At 37.0% G+C, this 21,361-nt stretch overlaps 1 protein-coding gene across 2 annotated transcripts; it reads left to right on the top strand.

Annotated features, from left to right (window-relative positions):
* Positions 1–359: 359 nt before the first annotated feature.
* LOC104120704 (uncharacterized) lies at positions 360–6,414 on the top strand. Of its 2 annotated transcripts, none has more exons than XM_009632528.4 (14): positions 360–500; positions 1,611–1,755; positions 2,380–2,447; positions 2,551–2,604; positions 2,693–2,776; positions 2,866–2,951; positions 3,111–3,191; positions 3,746–3,876; positions 4,148–4,189; positions 4,986–5,062; positions 5,142–5,232; positions 5,316–5,397; positions 5,739–5,811; positions 6,088–6,414. In XM_009632528.4, exons 1-14 carry the CDS (start codon positions 472–474, stop codon positions 6,254–6,256), a joined length of 1,212 nt encoding a protein of 403 aa, XP_009630823.1. In that variant the 5' UTR covers positions 360–471; the 3' UTR covers positions 6,257–6,414. The 2 variants fall into 2 exon arrangements, with proteins under 2 accessions (XP_009630823.1, XP_009630817.1); XM_009632522.4 differs by lacking the exon at positions 360–500 and adding an exon at positions 507–732.
* The last annotated feature ends 14,947 nt before the right edge of the window (positions 6,415–21,361 follow it).

Genomic DNA, 21,361 nt, shown 5'->3' with positions numbered 1-21,361 from the left:
GAGCAAATGAAAATCAAGAAACTGAACTCACCAAACGAAAATCAAGTCATTAAAAGTTTCTCCTTCATTCTAAATTATGTAGTAGTGCTTGATCAGGCATGAAGTTTGATAAGAAAACAAATAAGAATTTTTGTAACTTATAATCTTAATTGTACGATAAAATATTTCTGACAATAAAAACATACTATTAAGAGTATAACAGAAATTAAAATTAGATTATTTTCAAATACAAAAACATAACTATTTTTTCAGAAATTAATAAGAAAATAATGACATATCAAAGAAAGAGCAGGGCATTAAAGTTGTTCTTCAAGTACATTTTTTATTCACCATCTTCAATCATTTTCGTGTGATAATTTCGACTGAAGATTTAGTTGTGGGACCCCAATATGACGTGGTAGTTAATTCAGATGCCACGTCACTGAATCGGTGCCATTTGAAAGGTTGAAACAGTCGCGGTAAGGAAGAGAAATGCCCGGGGAAAGTGTTCGGAGGTTTCGGTATTTGCCTAACCTCCTTTTTCTGTTGTTCAATTCACACATTCATTCATTCATATTGCATCACATCGACAGGGTTCCTTCTTTTGTTCAGTTTAGAATAGTTAATTAAGTGGGGGAAAAGAGTGAGTGAGTGAGTGATGGGGAACTTGTGGTCGGCCGCCGCAGAACCTCCACCGCGTATGGTGTTAGTTCCGCCGCTCTTCGATTTTCCTCCTCTCTCTGCCCGTTCAAGGTCCGGTTCTTTTAACCTCAATACTCACTTCCCACAATTTACTTTGCTTGATGTCATTTCGTCATTATGTTAGCTTTAATTTAAAATAATTACTTCATCTGTTGATTATTATTATCATTTTATTGGAAAGTCGAGCTTCTTTTTCCTTTTTAGTATTTTTCTTGCACGTGTTCTGTTAAAATAGGAAAATTTTGAAAATTCTTTTTGGAGAAAAGATTTGTGCAAAAGAAATTTTGTTTAGATAATTTTTTTTTTGGATACTTTTGATTATTTTAGGAATGAAAGTTGAAACATATATACCTCCAAATCTCTTTTTCATTTAACATGTTTTTGAAAACTAATGTTGAAAAAAGATCGTGAAGAGTGGTTTTCAAAAAAAAGGTTCTGTGAATTTCAAAAATTATATTGAATATGACCGATTAACAAACCAACAAAACCTCTTGTTACGCATAAGATCTTGTTGTTGCATCGAAAGAGATAAATGTTAACTAATCTAGCAACCGTTGAACTTGGTAAAATGAAATGGTTGAATAATTGATATATGAGATTATTCAGGAATACACATTGAATGCCATGGGGAGATTGTGTCTGTGATCCATGGATCTCCGATTGGGAAACCGCATCCAAGCTTCGTGGCTAGTCTGTGCTCTTTGGACATTTTTTTTTAAAAAAATAAGAAATTAATATCTGACGCCTGAAAATTAGATGATTAGACCTTGTAATTCCAACTTCTTTTCGGTTCTGAGGAGACAAGACAATTTTATATACTTAAATATAACAAATCTAGCAATCACAATCTCGTTACTTGTTATAATATCTATCGGTAGTATCTTTGCTTTTCATTAAGATGTAGTTATATTGGTCATTTTGCAATGTAGGATGCTGGAATCATCGTATAACATGTTATTTGGGAAACTGGCATTGAGATGCCTTTTTGAGGATTATTTCGAGGAAGCTAGGCACTTTAGCACCAGGATTATGCTTAAGCCAATTGATGATCCACACGTTGATTTGATTGCAACTGTATCCATCTGCAGGCGTATTTAATTTGGTTGTGTTTGTTGTGTAGTATAGTTTATATTCTAGGACTTCTCAGTTCTGCCCACTCTCTTAGTTTTTGTAATGTGGCTGCAGGCATAATTCAGGAAAAAAGTTGGGAAATTTCTTACACCATAATTGACTATGAAGAGCAGCTTCTACTTAAATAGGTTTCTTCTGGTCAATTCAAAGCTTTGTGATTCTTGTCTACAGAGAGACAGATTTGTGAGTTTTAGTTAGTGGGTGTGGAGCACCATAACTTTCATTACTACTTTGTGACAATGTTTCTAACTTAGTACAGATATATGTTTCAAAATTGTTTAACTATATATAATTAAATACGTCGAGCTGTGGCTGCATCCTTCACTGATTGTCAAGGCAGTATGGTATCAAATTCACCTACTTGAGTTATTTATGCACTGTCGTGATCGCACGTCTCAAACTTCATCATTTACTGTAGCGTCTCTTGTGAAAATATAACCTTAGGCCCGGTTTAGTGTTTTCAACAGAGTTGGCTATGGATAAATGGTTAGGTATGTTTCCAGCATTTTCCTTGGCTCAATGACAGGCTAGTTTGACAAGAAAAAAGTTTTTCCTTAGCCTTCTCAGGTTGAAGGCCCACTTGACCACAAACCTGAAGAGAAAATTGTAGGAAATGCACAATTTCGTTGGCAAAGGTATTATGACCTTTTTTTGTCAGATCTTTTGTCTCCTTGCTAATTTATTATCTCCATAATGTGATTCTCACATGCGGTTAACTTCTTGGTGATTGTGTCCCAGTGATGTTGAGGATCCACATACCTTTGTCGACCTTTTCGTATCAAATGATGATCCGTAAGGCGCAATCCTTTCCTTTAGAAGTCTGTTTCCCTTTTAAGTTAAAACAACACTACCATTGTTTTCTTGTTTGCTTCTTTGCTAGGATCCTGCTGATGAGATCATGTGCATTCTACCCTAAATTTGGGTTTGGAGCTTTTGGCATTTTCCCGGTGCTTTTAAAGAATAGGTTAGTTAGATTTTTTTATAGACCGGGACTCACGTGTTTGTCTAGACTTGTGAACTTGCATTTCTGACATGATCATTTTGAATGTCTAGAGTATCTTCAAAAGATTATGGAATCATGGGTTTGAGATATGGCTCATCAAATCTCTCAGTTGGAGCTACTCTTATGCCTTTCTCTTGTACGTGACATGCAATGATAAGCTAATGTTTCTTACTTGAACTTGTGGCTTGCGAAGTTTTCTGGTCCAGACATTTCTTTTAAAGCAGCTGCGAATGGAATTATCTTTTATTTGTTCATATTTTTTTTCATAAATGGACTAATTCTCATGTTGGTGCAGTGGGAGATGATGTTCCCAAAAGCGCATGGCTCATAAGCAAGATGGGAAGGTTAACCACAGGGGTGCAGTATGAATCACAGTGTAATTTTCGTGGATACTACTCACTCATTTAGTTTCCTTGGTAAAGAGGTATTCATTACATATTCACTAGTAAACAAGGTATATTCCTAGTTAGGAAATTTGCTCCTTCCAACCAAAAAGAAGAGAAGAAGAAAATAATTGTTTTTGTACAAAAGATCCATCAGGCAGTTTTGTTTATCCTGTGCTGCGTACCAGTTTGTCTGATGTAATGCAATCCTTTGGAAGGAATCCATCTGCAGTGAACATGCTTGGCTACTTCACACTGAGGAAGTGCTTTAAGCTTATTTCAATGTTTTATAGGGAATAAGCTTGGGTATCTAGTCAAAATGTTCATTTACAGCTTATAAATTGTTTCGTAACCCAGCAATGCATGCGTACAGAGCGTGTGAGAGAGAGAAGAGGAGAAGGGAAACAACTTAAAATGTGTCCATATGTGGATTGTGGTCTCTGTGTGTTTGGCAGATTGAGAGGATGAGCAAGTATCTTATCATGCGCTCCGTTTATCAAATTTCATATGGGATATTATCTTTATTGGTTCTGTTTAATTTTGATAGTTGGAAGCAAAAATGGCGCAAAGTATAAGAACTTAGAAAATTGGAGCTGTGCCATTGGCTATGGAGTGGGATCAGGCAGCCCTTTGAGCCCATCCTTCAATTTTGGTCTTGAGCTTGCTAAAAGTTCACAGGTTTGATGTATTTTCTTCTTCCTGTGGTGTGTTAAGATCTCTTGTGTGCTAATTTTCCTTACTGCTGCAAAACCCCGGTTCTCATTTGTTGCTATTGACATTTGAGCCTGTATTTCTAAACTGATTTTTGGCTGGAAAAGGAGAATACTTCGTGAAGTTTTATGGGCTAGGCTGTTACACTTGCTGGTTATGCACTTGCCATTGTCTTAGATTGTATGCATGTAATTTGTACCTGGGATAAACCTCTAATATTACCTAGCTTTTACTGCAGTTTATTGCTTCATTCTATCAACATGTGGTGGTTCAAAGACGGGTATGCTTCTCTTCCTTGAGGAAATCAGAATTTTGAAAATTGCAAATTCCATTCAGAATGTTTAGCATCACTGTTTGTATATGCCTTTTGAAGTTGCTCAAGTTCAACTTATTCTGGCAGTAATATTAGTTAATATCAGCAGTTTATGATAAAGAAAGTGCAATTTTGCTGAACGATTCATAAGAATTCTGTTGCACTAGCTTCCTTTTATTTTGGATTTAGATATTTGTTGTAATTAATCTGTTATTATGCCCCATTTGGTACATAAAGGCATTCTCTTGGTCTTGATAGTTGATAAGTCTTTTTTGTGTTAATTTGTCTAGGAAGAAATGTGCATCAATGGTATCCATGGATTTGAAGCTGTATAATTGCCGGTGTAATATAGAACTCAGTTTTAGTTGAGGCCTCATATATTGAATAATCTCTGCCACTGCAGAAAGTATGTATAGTTCAATTCTTCAGGATTTGTGTGCAATAGCCAAATCTAGAAAGCAAAAGAAGTACACAGGAAAACCATAGAGGCCACACCAGTAATCAAATCAGAAAGGTGGCATCACAGTGAAAAATACGGAGAAGATGAAAGTTCTTAATAATGTAAAAAGCTTTTGCTTGAGATGTATTTATGACATCTAATTTGGAAAAATAGAAGAATGTGTCTTGGGATCAGAATTCCTTGTTTTGGTTTAGTGCTTTTGGCATTATTCTTTTTTCTGAGAATTGCATTTGGCATTATTCTTTTGGAAGCTTTCTGTGCTTCGTTTAAGTAGTACTAATACAATAATTTATGTAATGACAGGTGAAAAATCCACTAGAAGAAGATGAAGTAGTTGGAATTACTAACTATATTGACTTTGGATTTGAGTTGCAGACAAGGTATTCCAAGATAGTATAGTAAGCTGTAGGCTTACCAGAGTAGGGTAGGATCTGACTTGGTTGTGAACTTTTGCGGTAGGGTTAATGATGAGAAAGCTCCAAGCAGCATCCAAGATTCCACCTTTCAAGTTGCTGCATCTTGGCAAGCTAATAAAAATTTCTTACTTAAGGTAAGAGCCTTCTGAATCCTTTGCTCATTTGCACGTACTAACTGAAATAATGGATAATAACTGCAAAGGTTACACTGCCTCAGGGAAAGGTGGGGCCTCTAAGCTCATCTCTAGCATTGGCGTTTAAGTCATGGTGGAAACCTTCCTTCACTTTCAATATTTCAGGTAATAGAGATTTTATACCAGACATATAACATAATCAAACAGTTCATTCATTTCATAGTTGTAAGTTATTTAGTTCATCACAGTGTCACAATGTTTGTTAAAATGATATGGAAAAGAAAATCTGTTGGATTTCTTTGCCAACTGTTTGATAAAACAAATGGAGTCTCCCATCCCCCAGGCATTCTATCTTCATATTAAGAGATGTAGATCACAAGCGTTGAGCCTCAATGGCTGATGATAGATGCTCCCAACTTAAACCCTAACCTGTGCAATTATAAGTTTTGTGCCTAATCTTTGTTTGAAGATTTAGTTTCTGAGAATCAGTTTATATTGGTTGACAGCTACCAGAGATCGTACCAAAGGAGCAACAGCCTTCGGATTTGGAATTCGTGTTGACAATATTAGAGAAGGAAGGTTGGTTATCTTTCAGTTCTATATGGAGTCCATATCATTTTGTGATTAGTATATGATCCTCGTTCTACAGCCAGCAATCTACCAAAGCTGGCTAAGAATTTCCTTTGATGGCAAGGCCGGATAATTTATCCTGTCTACTAGATTTTAATTTTGTCATAACTGTCCTGGATCAAAATCTTGAAATCCTGATTTTTGGCCCAAAAAAATTCATAGGAGCTCTGTAGCCCATTTCTCACTTTAAGAGTTTCTTAATGCTTGATATCTTTAAAATTGCAGCTATCAAAGGGCTGATCCAAACTTTGTAATGCTGACCCCAACTAAGGAGCACTTGGCAGAAGGCATACACTGGAAAGTTGGGAAGAGACCATTACTTCAATCTGATGTGAATTCTGGGAATTTCGATGGCATGCCTAGGGAATTAAGACCCTTGGGCAAAATGTTGTAGTGTCATTTCTTTGTTCTAGTTGTCATTTTCATAGCTTTTGAGAAGTAGTCTGTGCTGCTGCATAGCAGAGGAGCTTTGTGCTATTCTTTTGCATTATAACTGCTTGTTTAGACAGTTTTAACTAGTTAGACATTATATGCATGGAAAAATGTTCTCTACTTTCATTCTAGCGAATGGCTACGGTGGTTCTGCTTCTTTTTTACGTTGGTGGTTGTTCCAATTCTTTAATGATCTTAATCGTTGATTAGCAATCATATGAAAGGATAGGAGGAATATCTTTGTCAAAGTGGGAAAGTTGCATCTACTTAACTATTCGGAGACAGATAAGGGATTTAGTATGATATGATATAATAAGAGGTGATTGCTCAGACGGTCAACACCTACAACCCAGAGCGGAGTCAAACCCAGAGCGGAGTCAAACGGGAATTAAAGAGGAGGTGAATAAAAAAAAGTGATATGATTGTAGAATTTAAATACACATACAGAGCCTACGCAACGGAATATTGATAGGAACGTATGATTTTTGCAATCATACGGAGACAGATAAGGGATTTAGTATGATATGATATAATAAGAGGTGGTTGCTCAGACGGAACACCTACAACCCAGAGTGGAGTCAAACGGGAATCAAAGAGGAGGTGAATAAAAAAATGTATGATATGATTGTAGAATTTAAATACACATACAGAGCCTACGCAACAAAGCCTACGCAACGGAATATTGATAGGAACGTACCTTCGGCCATTGTTGTTCAAGCGTTGTAGGGAATTGCGTTTGAAACTTTTAGCAAAAAACGTAGAGAGCCTTCTAGCGTGTGCATATCGTAGGATGTCAGACTGATGGAGTCACATGCGTATTTATAGGCTAGGGATTACTAGACAAATATTTTAGCCCTAGGGACTTCTCTATAGATTACGATTGCCCTAGGGACTCCTACTAAAAAGTTTCTTTTCATCAAAGAAACTATTGAATATTATCTGATATATTATTTACTTGGGAGATAAGGTAAATAATTTATTACCTAATATGTGGGCCACACTAGAAGTCTCCGGAAGAGACGGTGAATTTCTAACATTCTCCCACTTGGCCCACATATTAAAATCAGATAATCTTTTATCTCGATGAACATAATAATATGGCCATAGACTTTACCACTCAACTAAAAGTTATGCAACAATCACTTTAATTAGAATATATTATTACATGAATCATGGCGGTCATGCTTTTAAACAAACACTTCCTTCCATGTATTACAATGCACAATACATTCTAACAAAGTGTCTAACAACTTTATGAATGAACTTAGTATAAGTCATTTAGAGTCCAACTTTACTAATCCAATTATCACAAATAATACTTGAAAAACCAAAAGTATGCACTATCATGTATGTCAAAATAAACATAATGTCTAGACAAACTGTTAAAGAGCAAAGCAAGACTAAATTGAGCTACTAAGCCCCATATGAGTTACATGATCCTTGAATATTAGCCGGCATACCTTTTGTCATAGGATCATCAATCATCAAAGTAGTATTAACATGCTCAAGACTCATATCTTTCTTCTTCACATAGTCTCTAACCATCAAGTACTTTATGTCGATGTGCTTGCTTCGACTGCCATGTTTATTATTCTTAGAAAAGAACACTGCAGCTGAATTGTCACAGAAGATTTTCAATGACCTTGACATAGAAACGACAATCCTAAGGCCGGAAATAAAATTCTTCAATCATAACGCATGTGATGTAGCTTCATAGCATGCTATAAATTCAACTTCCATAGTGGATGTTGCAACAATTGTCTTCTTGACACTTTTTCAAGACACAACACCTCTATCAAGAAGGAAAATGTATCCTGAAGTGGAATTATCAGTGTCTTTGTATCCACCCAAATCAATGTCCGAATATCCAATCACCTCCAATGAGTCAGAGTATCTGTATGTGAGCTTAAAATCCTTGGTTCCTTGCAAATATCTCAAAACTCTTTTATCAGCTTTCCAATGGTCAAAACTAGGGTTACTTTGATATCTACCAAGATTTCTACCGCAAAAGCAATATCAGGTCTAGTATATACTTGTGCATACATAAGGCTCCCAACTAGCGAAGCATAGTGAATGCCTTTCATTTGCTCCTTTTCTGATGCATTTTGTGGACATTGATTCAATAAAAATTTGTCACCTTTAATTATGGATGGTTCTATAGGTGAACAACTCTTCATCCTAAATCTTTCCAGAATTCTTTCAATGTAGGCTCTTTGAGACAGTCCAAGTAATCTTTGGGATCTGTCTCTGTGAATCTCTATGCCAATGACATAAGAGGCTTCACTCATATCCTTCATCTCAAAATTATGGATAAGGAACTGTTTAGTCTCGTGCAACAACCCCAAATCACTACTTGCAAGCAAAATGTTATCCACATATAGGACTAGAAAAATATATTTGCTCCCACTTATCTTTAGGTATATACATTGATCAATGATGTTCTCCGTAAATCTAAATGAAGAAACAACATTATGAAATTTAATATACAATTGGCGGAAAGCTTGCTTTAGCCCATAAATGGATTTATTCAACTTGCAAACAAGGTGACTTTTGTCCGTATCACTAAATCCTTCAGGCTGACGCATATATACCTCTCTTCAAAATCTCCATTCAGAAAAGTTGTTTTCGCATCCATTTGATGTAACTCTAAATCAAAATGAGCTACTAATGCCATGATTATTCTCAATGAATCTTTCTTTGATACTGGAGAGAAGGTTTCATGGTAATCAATGCCTTCCCTTTGAGTAAAACCCTTGGCTATAAGTTTGGCTTTATATCGTTCGATATTACCAGATGAGTCTCTTTTAGTTTTAAAGACCCATTTGGAACCAATAGTAGAGGCTCCCTTTGGTAATTCGACGAGATCCCGGACTTTATTTTTAGCCATAGATTCTAACTCTTCTTTCATGGCATCATACCAAAGTGTGGTGTTTTCTCCACTCATGAATTGTGAAAATGAGCATGAATCATCTTTTAGTCCAATATCATAATCAGACTCTTGGATATATACAACATAGTCACTAGAAATTGTTGGTTTTCGCACTCTTGAGGATTTTCTTACTCCCATTGGTTCAGACACTTCTTCAGTGGGTTCAGATAAAACGGGTTGATCTTCATGTGGCTCCTCAAGTGGTGGTGGATCTTGAAGTTGTTGTTCCGACAATTCATGAGAACTTTCCTGAGCAACATCCAAGTTCCCAATAAATAAAGGTATCACAAGTGATTCCCTTATTTCTTCAATTTTCACCTTTTGAGTCAAACCACTTCCACTTTCTTCATGTTTCTCAAGAAATTTAGCATTTCTAGCCTCAATAATTTTAGGAGAACGAGAAGGACAATAAAACCTAAATCCCTTAGAGTTAACCGCATACCTTATAAAATAGCCGCTTATTGTTCTTTCATCTAACTTCTTTAGTTGTGGGTTATAAATCCTCACTTCAGTTGGACATCCTCAAACGTATAAATGGTTTAAACTAGGTTTTCATCCTGTCCATAACTCAAAAGGTGTCTTGGGGACATCCTTGGATGGAACCCTATTTAAAATATACAAAGTGATTTTGAAGGCTTCACTCCATAAGGATTAAGGAAAACTTGATCTTCTAATCATGCTTCTTACCATTTCCATTAATATTCGATTCCTTCTATCCGCCACACCATTTTGTTATGGTATTCCTGACATGGTATATTGGGCAATTATACCTTCACTTTCAAGGAACTCAGTAAATAGACCTTTAACTTGTCCCTTATCTGTGTACCTACCATAATATTCTCCACCCTATCAGATCTTACAAATTTGATTTGAGCATTAGTTTGTTTCTCTGCTTCTGTTTTATAGACTTTAAAAGTATCAAGTGCTTCTGATTTGTTAAACAGATTATAGAGATACAAATCATCAATAAATGAGATACACTATCTCTCACCATTCAAGCAAGGGGTAGGAAAAGGTCCACATATGTTTGCATATATGATCTCAAGCAATTGAGAACTCCTTTTGGTATCTTTAGTTGATTTGTTGGTCTGCTTACCCTTTATGCAGTCCACACAAGTTGCAAAGTCAGAAAAATCAAGAGCTTTTAGAACTCCATCATTAACCAACCTTTTGACTTTATCAATAGAGATGTGTCACAATCTGTTGTGCCAAAGGCTTGATGAGTTCTAATTAATAATACATCTCTTAGTGCCAATTTCTTTATCATGCAAAGTTAAAACATTGCATTCAAATTTGGGGTCTAGCTCAAGTTTATATAAATTTCCATTCAAATTACCAAAACCAATAATTATATTATCTTTCAAACGTTTCAGAGAAGGATAATAAAAATTCAAATCATATCCTCTAATTAATAGTCTTGAAAGAGAAATAAAATTTCTAGAGTATTCTAGAACATAAAAAGTATTTTCTAAATCTAACTGAAAATTATCCTTCAAAATGAGCCTATAAGTCCCCACGCCTTCCACACGTGAACGCGTCCTATGGCCAGAATAGACGTATTGATCACTTCCTATTGGTTTCCTGTGAGTTAGAAAGCCCTGCACGATTTTGGCAATGTGAATTGTAGCACCAGAATTAATTCACCATGTATTATCAGAAATTTCAGTAAAATTAAATTTATAACATACAAAGGTAAAACTACCTTTCTTCTCAAGTCATTTCTTGTATTTCAGGCAATCCTTCTTCCAGTATCCCTTCTTCTTACAGAAACGGCAAGCATCATGGTCAAAGGTGATTTTCTTCTTCATGAAAATACTTTTGCCCTTATTTGCATTTCTCTTACCATGAGTCACCATATTAACACTTTCAGGTGTCTCATGCTTCAATCTCTCTTCTTCTGGAACACACATGGTCAAAAGTTCATTGATTTACCATTTATTCTTATGTGTGTTGTAAGAAATCTTGAATGGACCATATTTCACAGGAAGTGAGTTGAGAATAAAATGCACAATAAATGGTTCAGACATATCAACCTCAGGGGACTTGAGAGTTTAGCAGCAATGTCTCTCATCTCCATAATGTGCGCACGCACTCTACGACTTCTGTCAAAAGTCATACTTGAGAGCCTCTTCATAAGGGTGCTGGCTAAAGCTTTGTCAAAGCTTACGAATTGTTCATCAATTGCCTTCATGTAAGCTTTGACCTTATCGCTATTAGGGATAGAACCCCTAATGCTTTGGCTTATGTGGGCTTTTATGAGCATTAAACTTAACCGATTAGATCGCTCCCACCGCTCATAATTAGCCTTAGCCACTGGCGTACTTGATTCCGTGGGAATAGGTGGTTCTTCCACATAGAGTGCCAAGTCCAAATTCGAGCACCCTAAAGTGAGAAGGACTTTCTCCTTCCATTCAGCATAATTGTCACCAGAAAATATTGGAATTCGATCATTCTCATTAAAAATAGCAGTAGAAAAAGTTGTAAAGACTGCAAAACAAGGATAAACATACATATGCTATGAAGTACAATCCATCAAAGGTGAATCGCGTAAAGTACGATTCTAAGTAAATTCAAGACCCTCATGTGCATAGAATTTACTTTACTTTATTAGACTAGTAAACCAAGATACATAGAAATTAATCCGTACTTGTGGGCATAAGATAATGTTCAACTTAAAGGTTTACTATCTCATTCCAATTAATCTCACCAAAACGGTTACCTGCATGTAGGGCCGAGTTACCATTTTAATAAGATAATTGGACTAAATAGATGGCATTATAATTTTAATTTTAATTTTAATCACTAAACTTTATGTGATTAAATAACTTAATTTCTTTTATATCATGTTCTCAAGATGCCGTGACTACGTACTCCGAAGTACATCACATAAAAGAAAACTCAAATATGACATCTTGCAGTGATTTCTTTAAATAATCAACTTAACCAAATGTTGATTAATCAGTTTCAAAATGGGCATAGGCATAAAACCTATATAGTCCACAAGCAGAATGGTATTCAATTTTTATAACAAATCTTAATGTTATAAGAACTCCTTCAAATAATAGCAAGACTTACTTATCATACTATGAACAGAGAAATATGCAAATGCATCACAGCAAGTTCAGGACTCAGCTAAAGCGTAGTCATCATCATTATTTATGTGCGAATAATTTCTATTATACCCAAGCAGATAGGATTCTTCAATTGTAATTAAACATGAGAATTCTACTTACTCATAGTATAAATTTTACAAACCAGACCGTGCCAAATATCACACAATCAGTAGGCCTTTTCACATATTATGAACTAGCGTCACATGGAACTCCTTATCAAATTAAGGAGAACCAATGCAACTTGGAGCAGTCACACTCGTAGGACTGAAAACTTTGGCCTGGAGTTTAGCTTCTCGATCAGTTCGTGCTATTATTTCAATGGTCACACGACATGCAAATTACTTAAAACAGATAATGATAATAAGCATATAAGCCAAACACACAATCTGTAATGACCCAACCGGTCATTTTAATTTTTAGAACCTCGTTCCCTAAAATAAAATTTTTCGTATGTGCTTTTAATGATTTATGACTTATGAGGATGGTTGGTTCGGGATTTGGAAATGTTTGGGTTGAAATCGGAACACTTGGTTCCTTAAGTTGGCTTTAAAAGGCTAAGTTTGACTTCGGTCAACATTTTGAGAAAACGACCCCGGAATAGAATTTTGATGATTCCAACAGCTCCGTATGGTGATTTTGGACTTAGGAGCGTGTTCGAAATTTTATTTGGAAGTCCATAGTTAAATTAGGCTTGAAATGGCTAAAACAAGAATTTAAGTTTGGAAGTTTGACCGGGGAGCTGACTTTTTGATATCGGAGTCGGAATCCAGTTGCGAAAATTTTTATAGCTCTATTATGTCATTTATGACTTGTGTGCAAAATTTGAGGTCAATCGGACTTGATTTGATAGGTTTCGACATCGAATGTAGAAGTTAGAAATTTTAAGCTTCATTAAGCTTGAATTAGAGCATAATTCATGATTTTAGCGTCATTTTATGTGATTTGAGGTTTCAAATAAGTTCATATGATGTTTTAGGACTTGTTGATATATTTGTTTGAGGTCCCGAGGGCCTCGGGTGAGTTTCGGATGGTTAACGGATCAAAAGTTGGACTTAAAATAGCTGATGTAATTTTTCCTTTCTGCTGGAAATTTTGGGCTGTGATCGAGCCCAAGATCGAGACCATGATCGAAGACAGGGCTCGAGGGTCATGATCGAAGGCAAAGGCTCGAGGGCCATGATCGAAGCCACGATCGAGGCCGAGGATCGAGGCCATGATCGAGATAAAAGATAACATTCGTCTCATTCGACATTTTTAACAAATTGGAGCTGGAGCAGAGGCGGTTTTTTATAGATTTTCAAGGAAAAAATATTTGGGGTAGGTGATTTTAACTCGGATTTGGTCAATATACACGAATATATCATTGTTTTCACCATTTAATTAGTGTTTTGAGATTTAAATTTGGGAAATTTTTATAAATCTCATAGAAAAGTATTTTTGAGATTTCGGTATCGATTCGGAGTCGAATTTGAGTGAAACTGGTATGGTTGGACTCGTAATTGAATGGATTATCGGATTTCAAAACTTTCGCCAGATTCCGAGACGTGGGCCTCACGGACGAATTTTTAATTAATTTTGGATTTTTATTGAAAAATATAGTATTTTCTTATGGAATTGATTCCTATAATTTTTAGTGATTGTATCGAATTATTTTGGCTAGATTCAAGCCATTCAAAGTTGGATAATCGAGGAAAAGGCCTTCTACTGGATTAAATTAGAGCAAATTGAGGTAAGTCTCTTGTCTAATCTTGTGAGGGGGAAATTATCCCATAGTTAATTAAAGTAATAATTGTTGCTAATTATGGGGGTTACGTACGCACGAGGTGACGAGAGTCCGTGCGTAGCTACTATAAAAGCTAAAGTCCGGGTAGTTAGAACTCAAAGCATGAATTACTTGTGTAAATTGTATTCTTTGTTTAATTAATATTATTTGATATATATATATATATATATTGTGAATTATTAGATAAAAATATTAAAGGATGAAAATCTCATATGATTAATTTTTTGTTTAAATTAATTATTATTAAAAGAATTTGTTCATCCTCTCGAATTGATCTTATAATAAATATACTCTCCTTCCGGAGGTACATAAGAAAATTTCATCTTTCTTGTGGAGCGGGCCGAACGCCTCGGCAGGATAGATGCATCTATGGATCGCGTCGCACGTCCCTCGACAGTGTACACAATACTCTGGATTGGGCCGTACGACCTCGGAAGAAATCGTGCCTAATAATAATAATTATACGATACTTGATAGTTTATTGCAGCTACTGAAGCTAATTGATAAATTGGAAATCTTTGGAATTTAAAGAATTATTATCTCTGCTTGTTAAGGAATTATTGTTATTCCTGTAAATGACGCAAATTGATAAATTAGAAATTTATTGGAATTGAAGGATTTAATTATTTCTGCTTGTAAAAGAAAATTATTGTAAATCCTATAAATTATGTTGATCTAGATATTTCTATTTTTATTATTTGTTATTATTGACCCTTAGTGAGTGTCAATGTCGGCCATCTCATCTCTACCACTTCGAGATTAGGCTTGATACTTACTGGGTACACGTTGTTTACGTACTCATGCTACACTTGATGTACTTTTTGTGCATGATCTGAGACAGGTACTAGTGGAGGACCTATCATCTCAAGTCCACGTTATCTAGAGGCGTAGTGGTGAGCTGCCTTTCTGAGCCGTTCTGCAGCTACCAGTGTCTCTTCTTGTATTTACATTCTGTCTATTTTATTTCAGACAGTATTTAGAGTTTTGTATAATCTACTAGATGCTCATACACTTATGACACCAGGTCTTGGCACACACAATGATAGAATTTGGAGTTGTATTATTTTCTTGGATTTAAGTTAATCGGTATCTTTTCTAATTTTTTTAATATTGCTAGTAAAATAATAAAATTTCTTAGAAAATCATTCTGAAAATAATTTATATATGTTTAATTTATTTGTTGGCTTGCCTAGCAGTAGTGTTGGGCGTCATCACGACCTATAGGTGAAATTGGGTCGTGACAACATGGTATCAGAGCACTAGGTTCACGTAGGTCTCACAAGTTATGAGCAGACCTAATAGAGTCTTGCGGATCGGTACGGAGACGTATGTAATTATCTTCGAGAGGCTATAGGGTGTTAGGAAACTACCTTTCTTCATATTCCATCGTGCAATTAATGTATTACTAAATATCCTTCTCGTATTCTCTCACAGATGGTGAGAACGCGCTCTAATGAGGTTCCAGACTAGGGAAGAGCTACTTCCCCAGTTGCTAGAGGTCGAGGGAGGGCTCCAACCAATGGTAGAGGGCGAGGACGTCCCAGGACTGTTCCAGTTATACCGCCAGTGGGTCTAGCAGAGAACCCCATTGTTGAGGAACAGGATGAGGTGCCTGTGGCAGAGCCAGCTCCGGTGGATTTCACATCTGCACCGGGATTCCAGGATGTTATGGGTCATATGCTGCGGTTCATGGACAATATGACTTAGGCCGATTTATTTCCGGCAGACTCAGCCACATCCCAAGCCGGCGGGGGAGCACAGACCCCTACCGCGCATGCTCATGGGCAGGCAACTGCTGTATATCAGACCCAGGGTGCACTACCCGTAGGTGGAGCCTAGCCAGTGACAGCAGCTACACTTGAGCCCAGGCCAGCTGTAGCTGCCGATCCTCATAAACTATTGGACAGATGGACTAGACTACATCCTCTTGTCTTTGGGGGTGAGCGACATGAGGATCCCCAGGATTTCATTGATCGGTGCAAGGATAGACTGTATAACATGAGGATATTGGAGTCTCATGGGGTAGACTTTGCTACTTTTCAGCTAGAGGGCAGAGCCCATAGATGGTGGCAGTCTTATGTTCTTGGCAGATCAACAGATTCTCCTCCCATAACTTAGGACAGATTCACTCGTATTTTTCTGGACAGGTATATTCTACCCTCTCAGAGGAAAGAGTTGCGGTTTCAGTTTGAGCAGCTCCAGCAGGGTCAGATCTCAGTGACCGATTATGAGGCGAGGTTTTCTGAGTTATCTCGCCATGCACTTATGATACTCCCTACTGAGGCGGAGAGAGTGCAGAGGTTTGTTGCGGGTTTACATACTGCTATTTAGGCCCCTATGGCTCGGGAGGTTAAGATGGGTACTTCTTATGAGCTGGTCGTAGAGATAGCCCGCAGGTATGGGAAATACTATTTGTTTAGAAATGTATTTATTTTTACTTAATAACTAATGAGAATACGCAAAAGGTGTAACGACCCGACTTGTCGTTTTGAACATTTACGCTCCTTCCAACTATTTGAAGTCTTGAATAGTTTCATATGATGTTATAACGTGTATGAATCATCGGTTTTGTTTTTAGGTGTTTCAGAACATGTTCAGAAGAATAAATTTCATGTTGGAAGCCTTAAGTTGAAAAAGTTGACCAAATTTGACTTTCTAGTATTCGACCCCGGGTCGGAATTTTTATAGTTATGTTAGGACCGGATGATGATTTTGGACTTGAACGTTTGCCCGGATTTGCATTTGGATAGGTCTAGAAGATTTCTTATGATTAAGTTGAAAATATTAAGTGGAAAAGGTGTCTTAATTTGCACAACATCTACCTTTGGACGGGTATAACTCTCATAATGTGAAGATACTTTCCATGAATTTTGTATCTAGAATGTAGCCCTTTGAGTCTAGTTTCTAACGCATCAAGTTGTTCGTCATTTGGACATTTCTACTAACAGTTATGATCAAATTACCAAAGTTAGATCGCCCAGTTATTTGAGCGGACAGCGAAGTGAGGGTCGCTTCGCCAGACCGGGCGTGGATCCTGCCTCCTCTTGCATGCAGTGGATAGCGAAGTGAGAGTCACTTCGCCAGACCAGGCGCATGTCAGCTCCAGCTCTTTTTAAGCCAATTCGGGGCTCATTTTCCCCATTTCATTTGGACGAATTTTGGAGCTCTTCTCCACTCTCTCAAGACCACCAACTCCCCTCTTATTCAAGGTATGTAATTCCCATTATCTTGGTGTGAAATTCCATCATTTCTACACTAGTATTGATGAAATCTACACATAAAATACTTAGATCTTCAAGAAATTTTTTCAAGAACTCAGAGGAGGGTTTTGCAAGATTTCTTCCAAAAGGTAATCCTACACCCTTAGACTTACATGTATGAATATATTATGGGAATATGAATATGAATTAAGTATTATAACTTATGGTATGGTGATTGGAAGCCATATGTTCCCAATTTAAATACATAACCATTGTAGAGATTGAAAGGTGATTATTTGATGGAATTTTGTTGGTTGGGTGCGGATTCATATATGTGATATTGGAAGTTATGAATTATTTAAGAATGATGGTGGGATAAATTGTTGGTAAATTGTAGTAGTTGGATGAACAAATTTTATGGTTAAGATATGTAGAGATTCACGCATACTAGGTGTTTGATAAAATGCTTAAATGACCTAAAACTTAAAATTTTTACTAATATTGGTCCAATCGAATTATATTGATGTAGATCGAAGTTGTAAGAGTAGTTGGAGGTTTTAATATCACTAAAGAGCTGAATTAAGAAAGCTCGATTTGTGGCGATCTTATTATCGAGGGATTTTCAAGAAAATCATCGGGATTTGAGCCGTTCGGAGGTTGATACGCGTGAAATAGAATTTTCGGAGTATTGTACAGCTTGCTCGGTATTAGATTTGGCTTGTTTGAGGTATGTAACACTTTTAAACTTGATTCTGAGGGTATGAATCCCTAAATTACGTGTTATAGAATTGTTTGGAGATGACGCACATGTTAGGTGATGGGCGTGTGGGCGTGCATCATAGGAATCGTGACTTAATTGATCCCGTGGAGTTGCATAATTAAATAAATATCATTATCCATATATCCTCCACGTGTTATAGAAATTGAGCTGAGATTCATATTAGAGATCATGTTTAGGCTACGTGCTGATATTTTGGGACCCACAGAGGTCGTACTGTTGTTGAATTAAACTGTTTAAAAATGTAATTTGTACTCAGTCACATCTATTATTTGCATATCATATCTCAGTCTCTATTGTCATTCATTGATACATCATATCATCATGTCGGGCTGATTTTCATATCATTGAGAGCCCGAGAGACTGGAGAGGTTCATGACTGAGTGAGGCCGAGGGCCTGGTTTGTGAGTTATAATTATGGGATCGGATTGCACGCCTCAACATATTTATTTATTTATGCATGGATCTGGCTATTATTGCGCTTGGGCTGAAGGAGCCCCTCCGGAGTCTTGTCACGATCCAAAATCCTAACCTGTCGTGATAGCGCCTATCTCAGTACTAGGCAAGCCGACAATATCAATAACCTACGATTTCCTTTAAATTTAAAAATGTAACGTTTAATACAATACCAAAGATCTAGCAATTTCCGATACAACACTCCCAAAACCTGGTGTCACTGAGTACATGAGCATATAATGTCAGTACACGTCTGGAAAATACGGTCTATAATAGTCTGAGACCAAATATAGTAAACAAGAAGATAAAGAAGGAGAGACAAGGTCTGCGGAACACGACAGCTACCTCAAAATCTGCTGAAAGTCAACTGCGCGAAATGATCAACACCGGCTATGTTCAGGAACACCTGGAGCTGCACACAAAGTGCAGGGTACAGTATGAGTATAATCAACTCAGCAAGTAATAATAATAACTAAGGAACTGAAGATAATGACGAGCTACACAGTCATAGTTCACATTCAGTAGTTCCAGCAGAGAATAGACATGCTTTCAAATCTGGCAGTTTAAGTCAAATCAATTTTATACAGTTCAATTCCAAGTAATCCGGATATAAATTCTTTCAGAGATTTTTACAACAATGACAGATAGCAACCGAGTGCAACAACAAATGTAAAGCAAGTACAGCCTCTCCGGCAATAGTCACTCAACTTATCATAACAGCTCAACCACTCGGCTCTTATCCCTCAGCACTCACACTCAATGGGTACCCGCACTCATCGGGGGTGTGTACAGACTCCGGAGGGGCTCCTACAACCCAAGTGCCATAATCTGCATGGACAACTCACGTACTGCACGGACAACTCACGTGCTATAATATCCTGCACGGATAACTCACGTGCCATAATATCCTTACCTCACCGACAGGCCCTCGGCCTTACTCAGTCCTCAATATCTCAAGTCTCTCAGGCTCTTAGGAATCACAAAGATCAGCCCAAACAAAGATAACATAGTATATCAATAAATATCCAGAAAGACTGAGGTATAATACGCAAAAAAATCAAGACTGAGTACAAGACAGTAATTAGCAAATAACTCAACAAGTACGCGACCTCTACGGGTCTCAACAGTACTATAACATAGCCTAAGCATGATTTCTAACATGATTTATAGTCAAATTTCTTTAACACGTAGAGATCATATAGCTAACAATAAATTATTCAACTTTATAATTTCCCGGGACGGACGAAGTCATAATCCCCTCAGTACACGCTCACACGCCCGTCACCTAGTATGTGCGCCACCTCCAAAATAATCACATGATACCAAAATCCGGGGTTTCATACCCTCAGGACCAGATTTATAATTATTACTTACCTCAACCCGTGTAATTATTTATTCCCTATGCCCTTGACACGAGAATTAGTCTCTGAAAGCCTCGTATCTAGCCACAATTAATTCGAATCAGTCAATAAAAATTATTATAATTAATTCCATAAGAAAATACTAATTTTTTCAATAAAATCCGAAATTAACTCAAAAATCGCCCGTAGGGCCCACGTCTCGGAACCCAACAAAAGTTATAAAATATGAACGTCCATCCAACCATGAGTCCAACCATATAAATTTCACCAAAATCTGACACCAACTCGACCCTCAAATCTTCAATTAAAGTCTATGAAGATTTCTACTATTTTTAACCCAATCCTTACCCATTTGAACTTAACAATCTTTCCACAACCTTATTGGTATGTATATATGATACTTTACACCCAAGAATCATACTATTAATCACCTATCTTTACTCCAAATCTGAAATTGAAGAATTAGGGAAAGAAATTCTTACCTCTTTGAAGCCCTAGCAAGATCCTTGTGAAATCTTCAAACCTTGAACAAGAATTGATAGATAAATCACTAAGTCTTAACTTTCTCTCTCTAAAATGCTCTCACCTCTCTCTAAAATATCAGATTTTTGGCTCCAAAAATGAGCTTCAAGGGCTATAAATCGAAGTTGGATCGGGTCAAAAATTAGAAAGAATGGAAGCACTGATGCAGTTATGCGATCGCATAACAGGTATGCGGTCCGCATACCGGCCGCAAAATTTGGCCTCCAAAGTTGGGCGTTACTGACCCGGTCTGCGGTCATTATGCGGCCCACATACTTGTTCTGCGATCGCATAATGCACTACAAAACAGGTCTGCGGTTGCATAGTGCACCGCAGATTTTTCTCAATCTTGCCCCTCTCCTGATCCACTTTGCGACCATTATGCGGTGCGCATAGTGATTCTACGACCGCATAGTGGTCGCAGAAATGACCCTTTTCCAATAAAATTTTCCTTTACACATTGGTGAATTGTTCAACCCAAAAAGTCCGAGCCGCCTATAATCTTTGTACTAATTGATCTACCTCGGCACCACCAAACCTTAATTTTCTTAGCAAAATTTCTCCGCGGTCGTTACACATAAGTTAACATTCGGTCAACCTTTTCAACTTAAATTCTAAACCTTGGAACTAAGCGCTCCAAATCATTTCAAAACCTCACCGAACCCAAACCAATTACCCCTGCAAGCCAAATAACAACTGTAATTCACAATTTGAGCAGTAAATGAGGGAACGGGATTGCAATAGTCAAAATAACCGGCCGGGTCGTTACAAGTCTGCACCCCCACAGTAAGCGTAGTTGATATATTTATTTATATATATATATATATATATCTGGGATGGATATTCCCTGGGCTTGGATCTTTCTATATATATATATATATATATATATATATATATATATAGAGGGACGGATCTTCCCTGGGCA

The sequence above is a fragment of the Nicotiana tomentosiformis genome, chromosome 2 (genome assembly GCF_000390325.3).
Source record: "Nicotiana tomentosiformis chromosome 2, ASM39032v3, whole genome shotgun sequence".
In the NCBI taxonomy this organism is placed as follows: domain Eukaryota; kingdom Viridiplantae; phylum Streptophyta; class Magnoliopsida; order Solanales; family Solanaceae; genus Nicotiana; species Nicotiana tomentosiformis.
The sequence above is the reverse complement of the archived record's forward strand: the minus strand, read 5'-3'. Positions and strand labels throughout refer to the sequence as shown.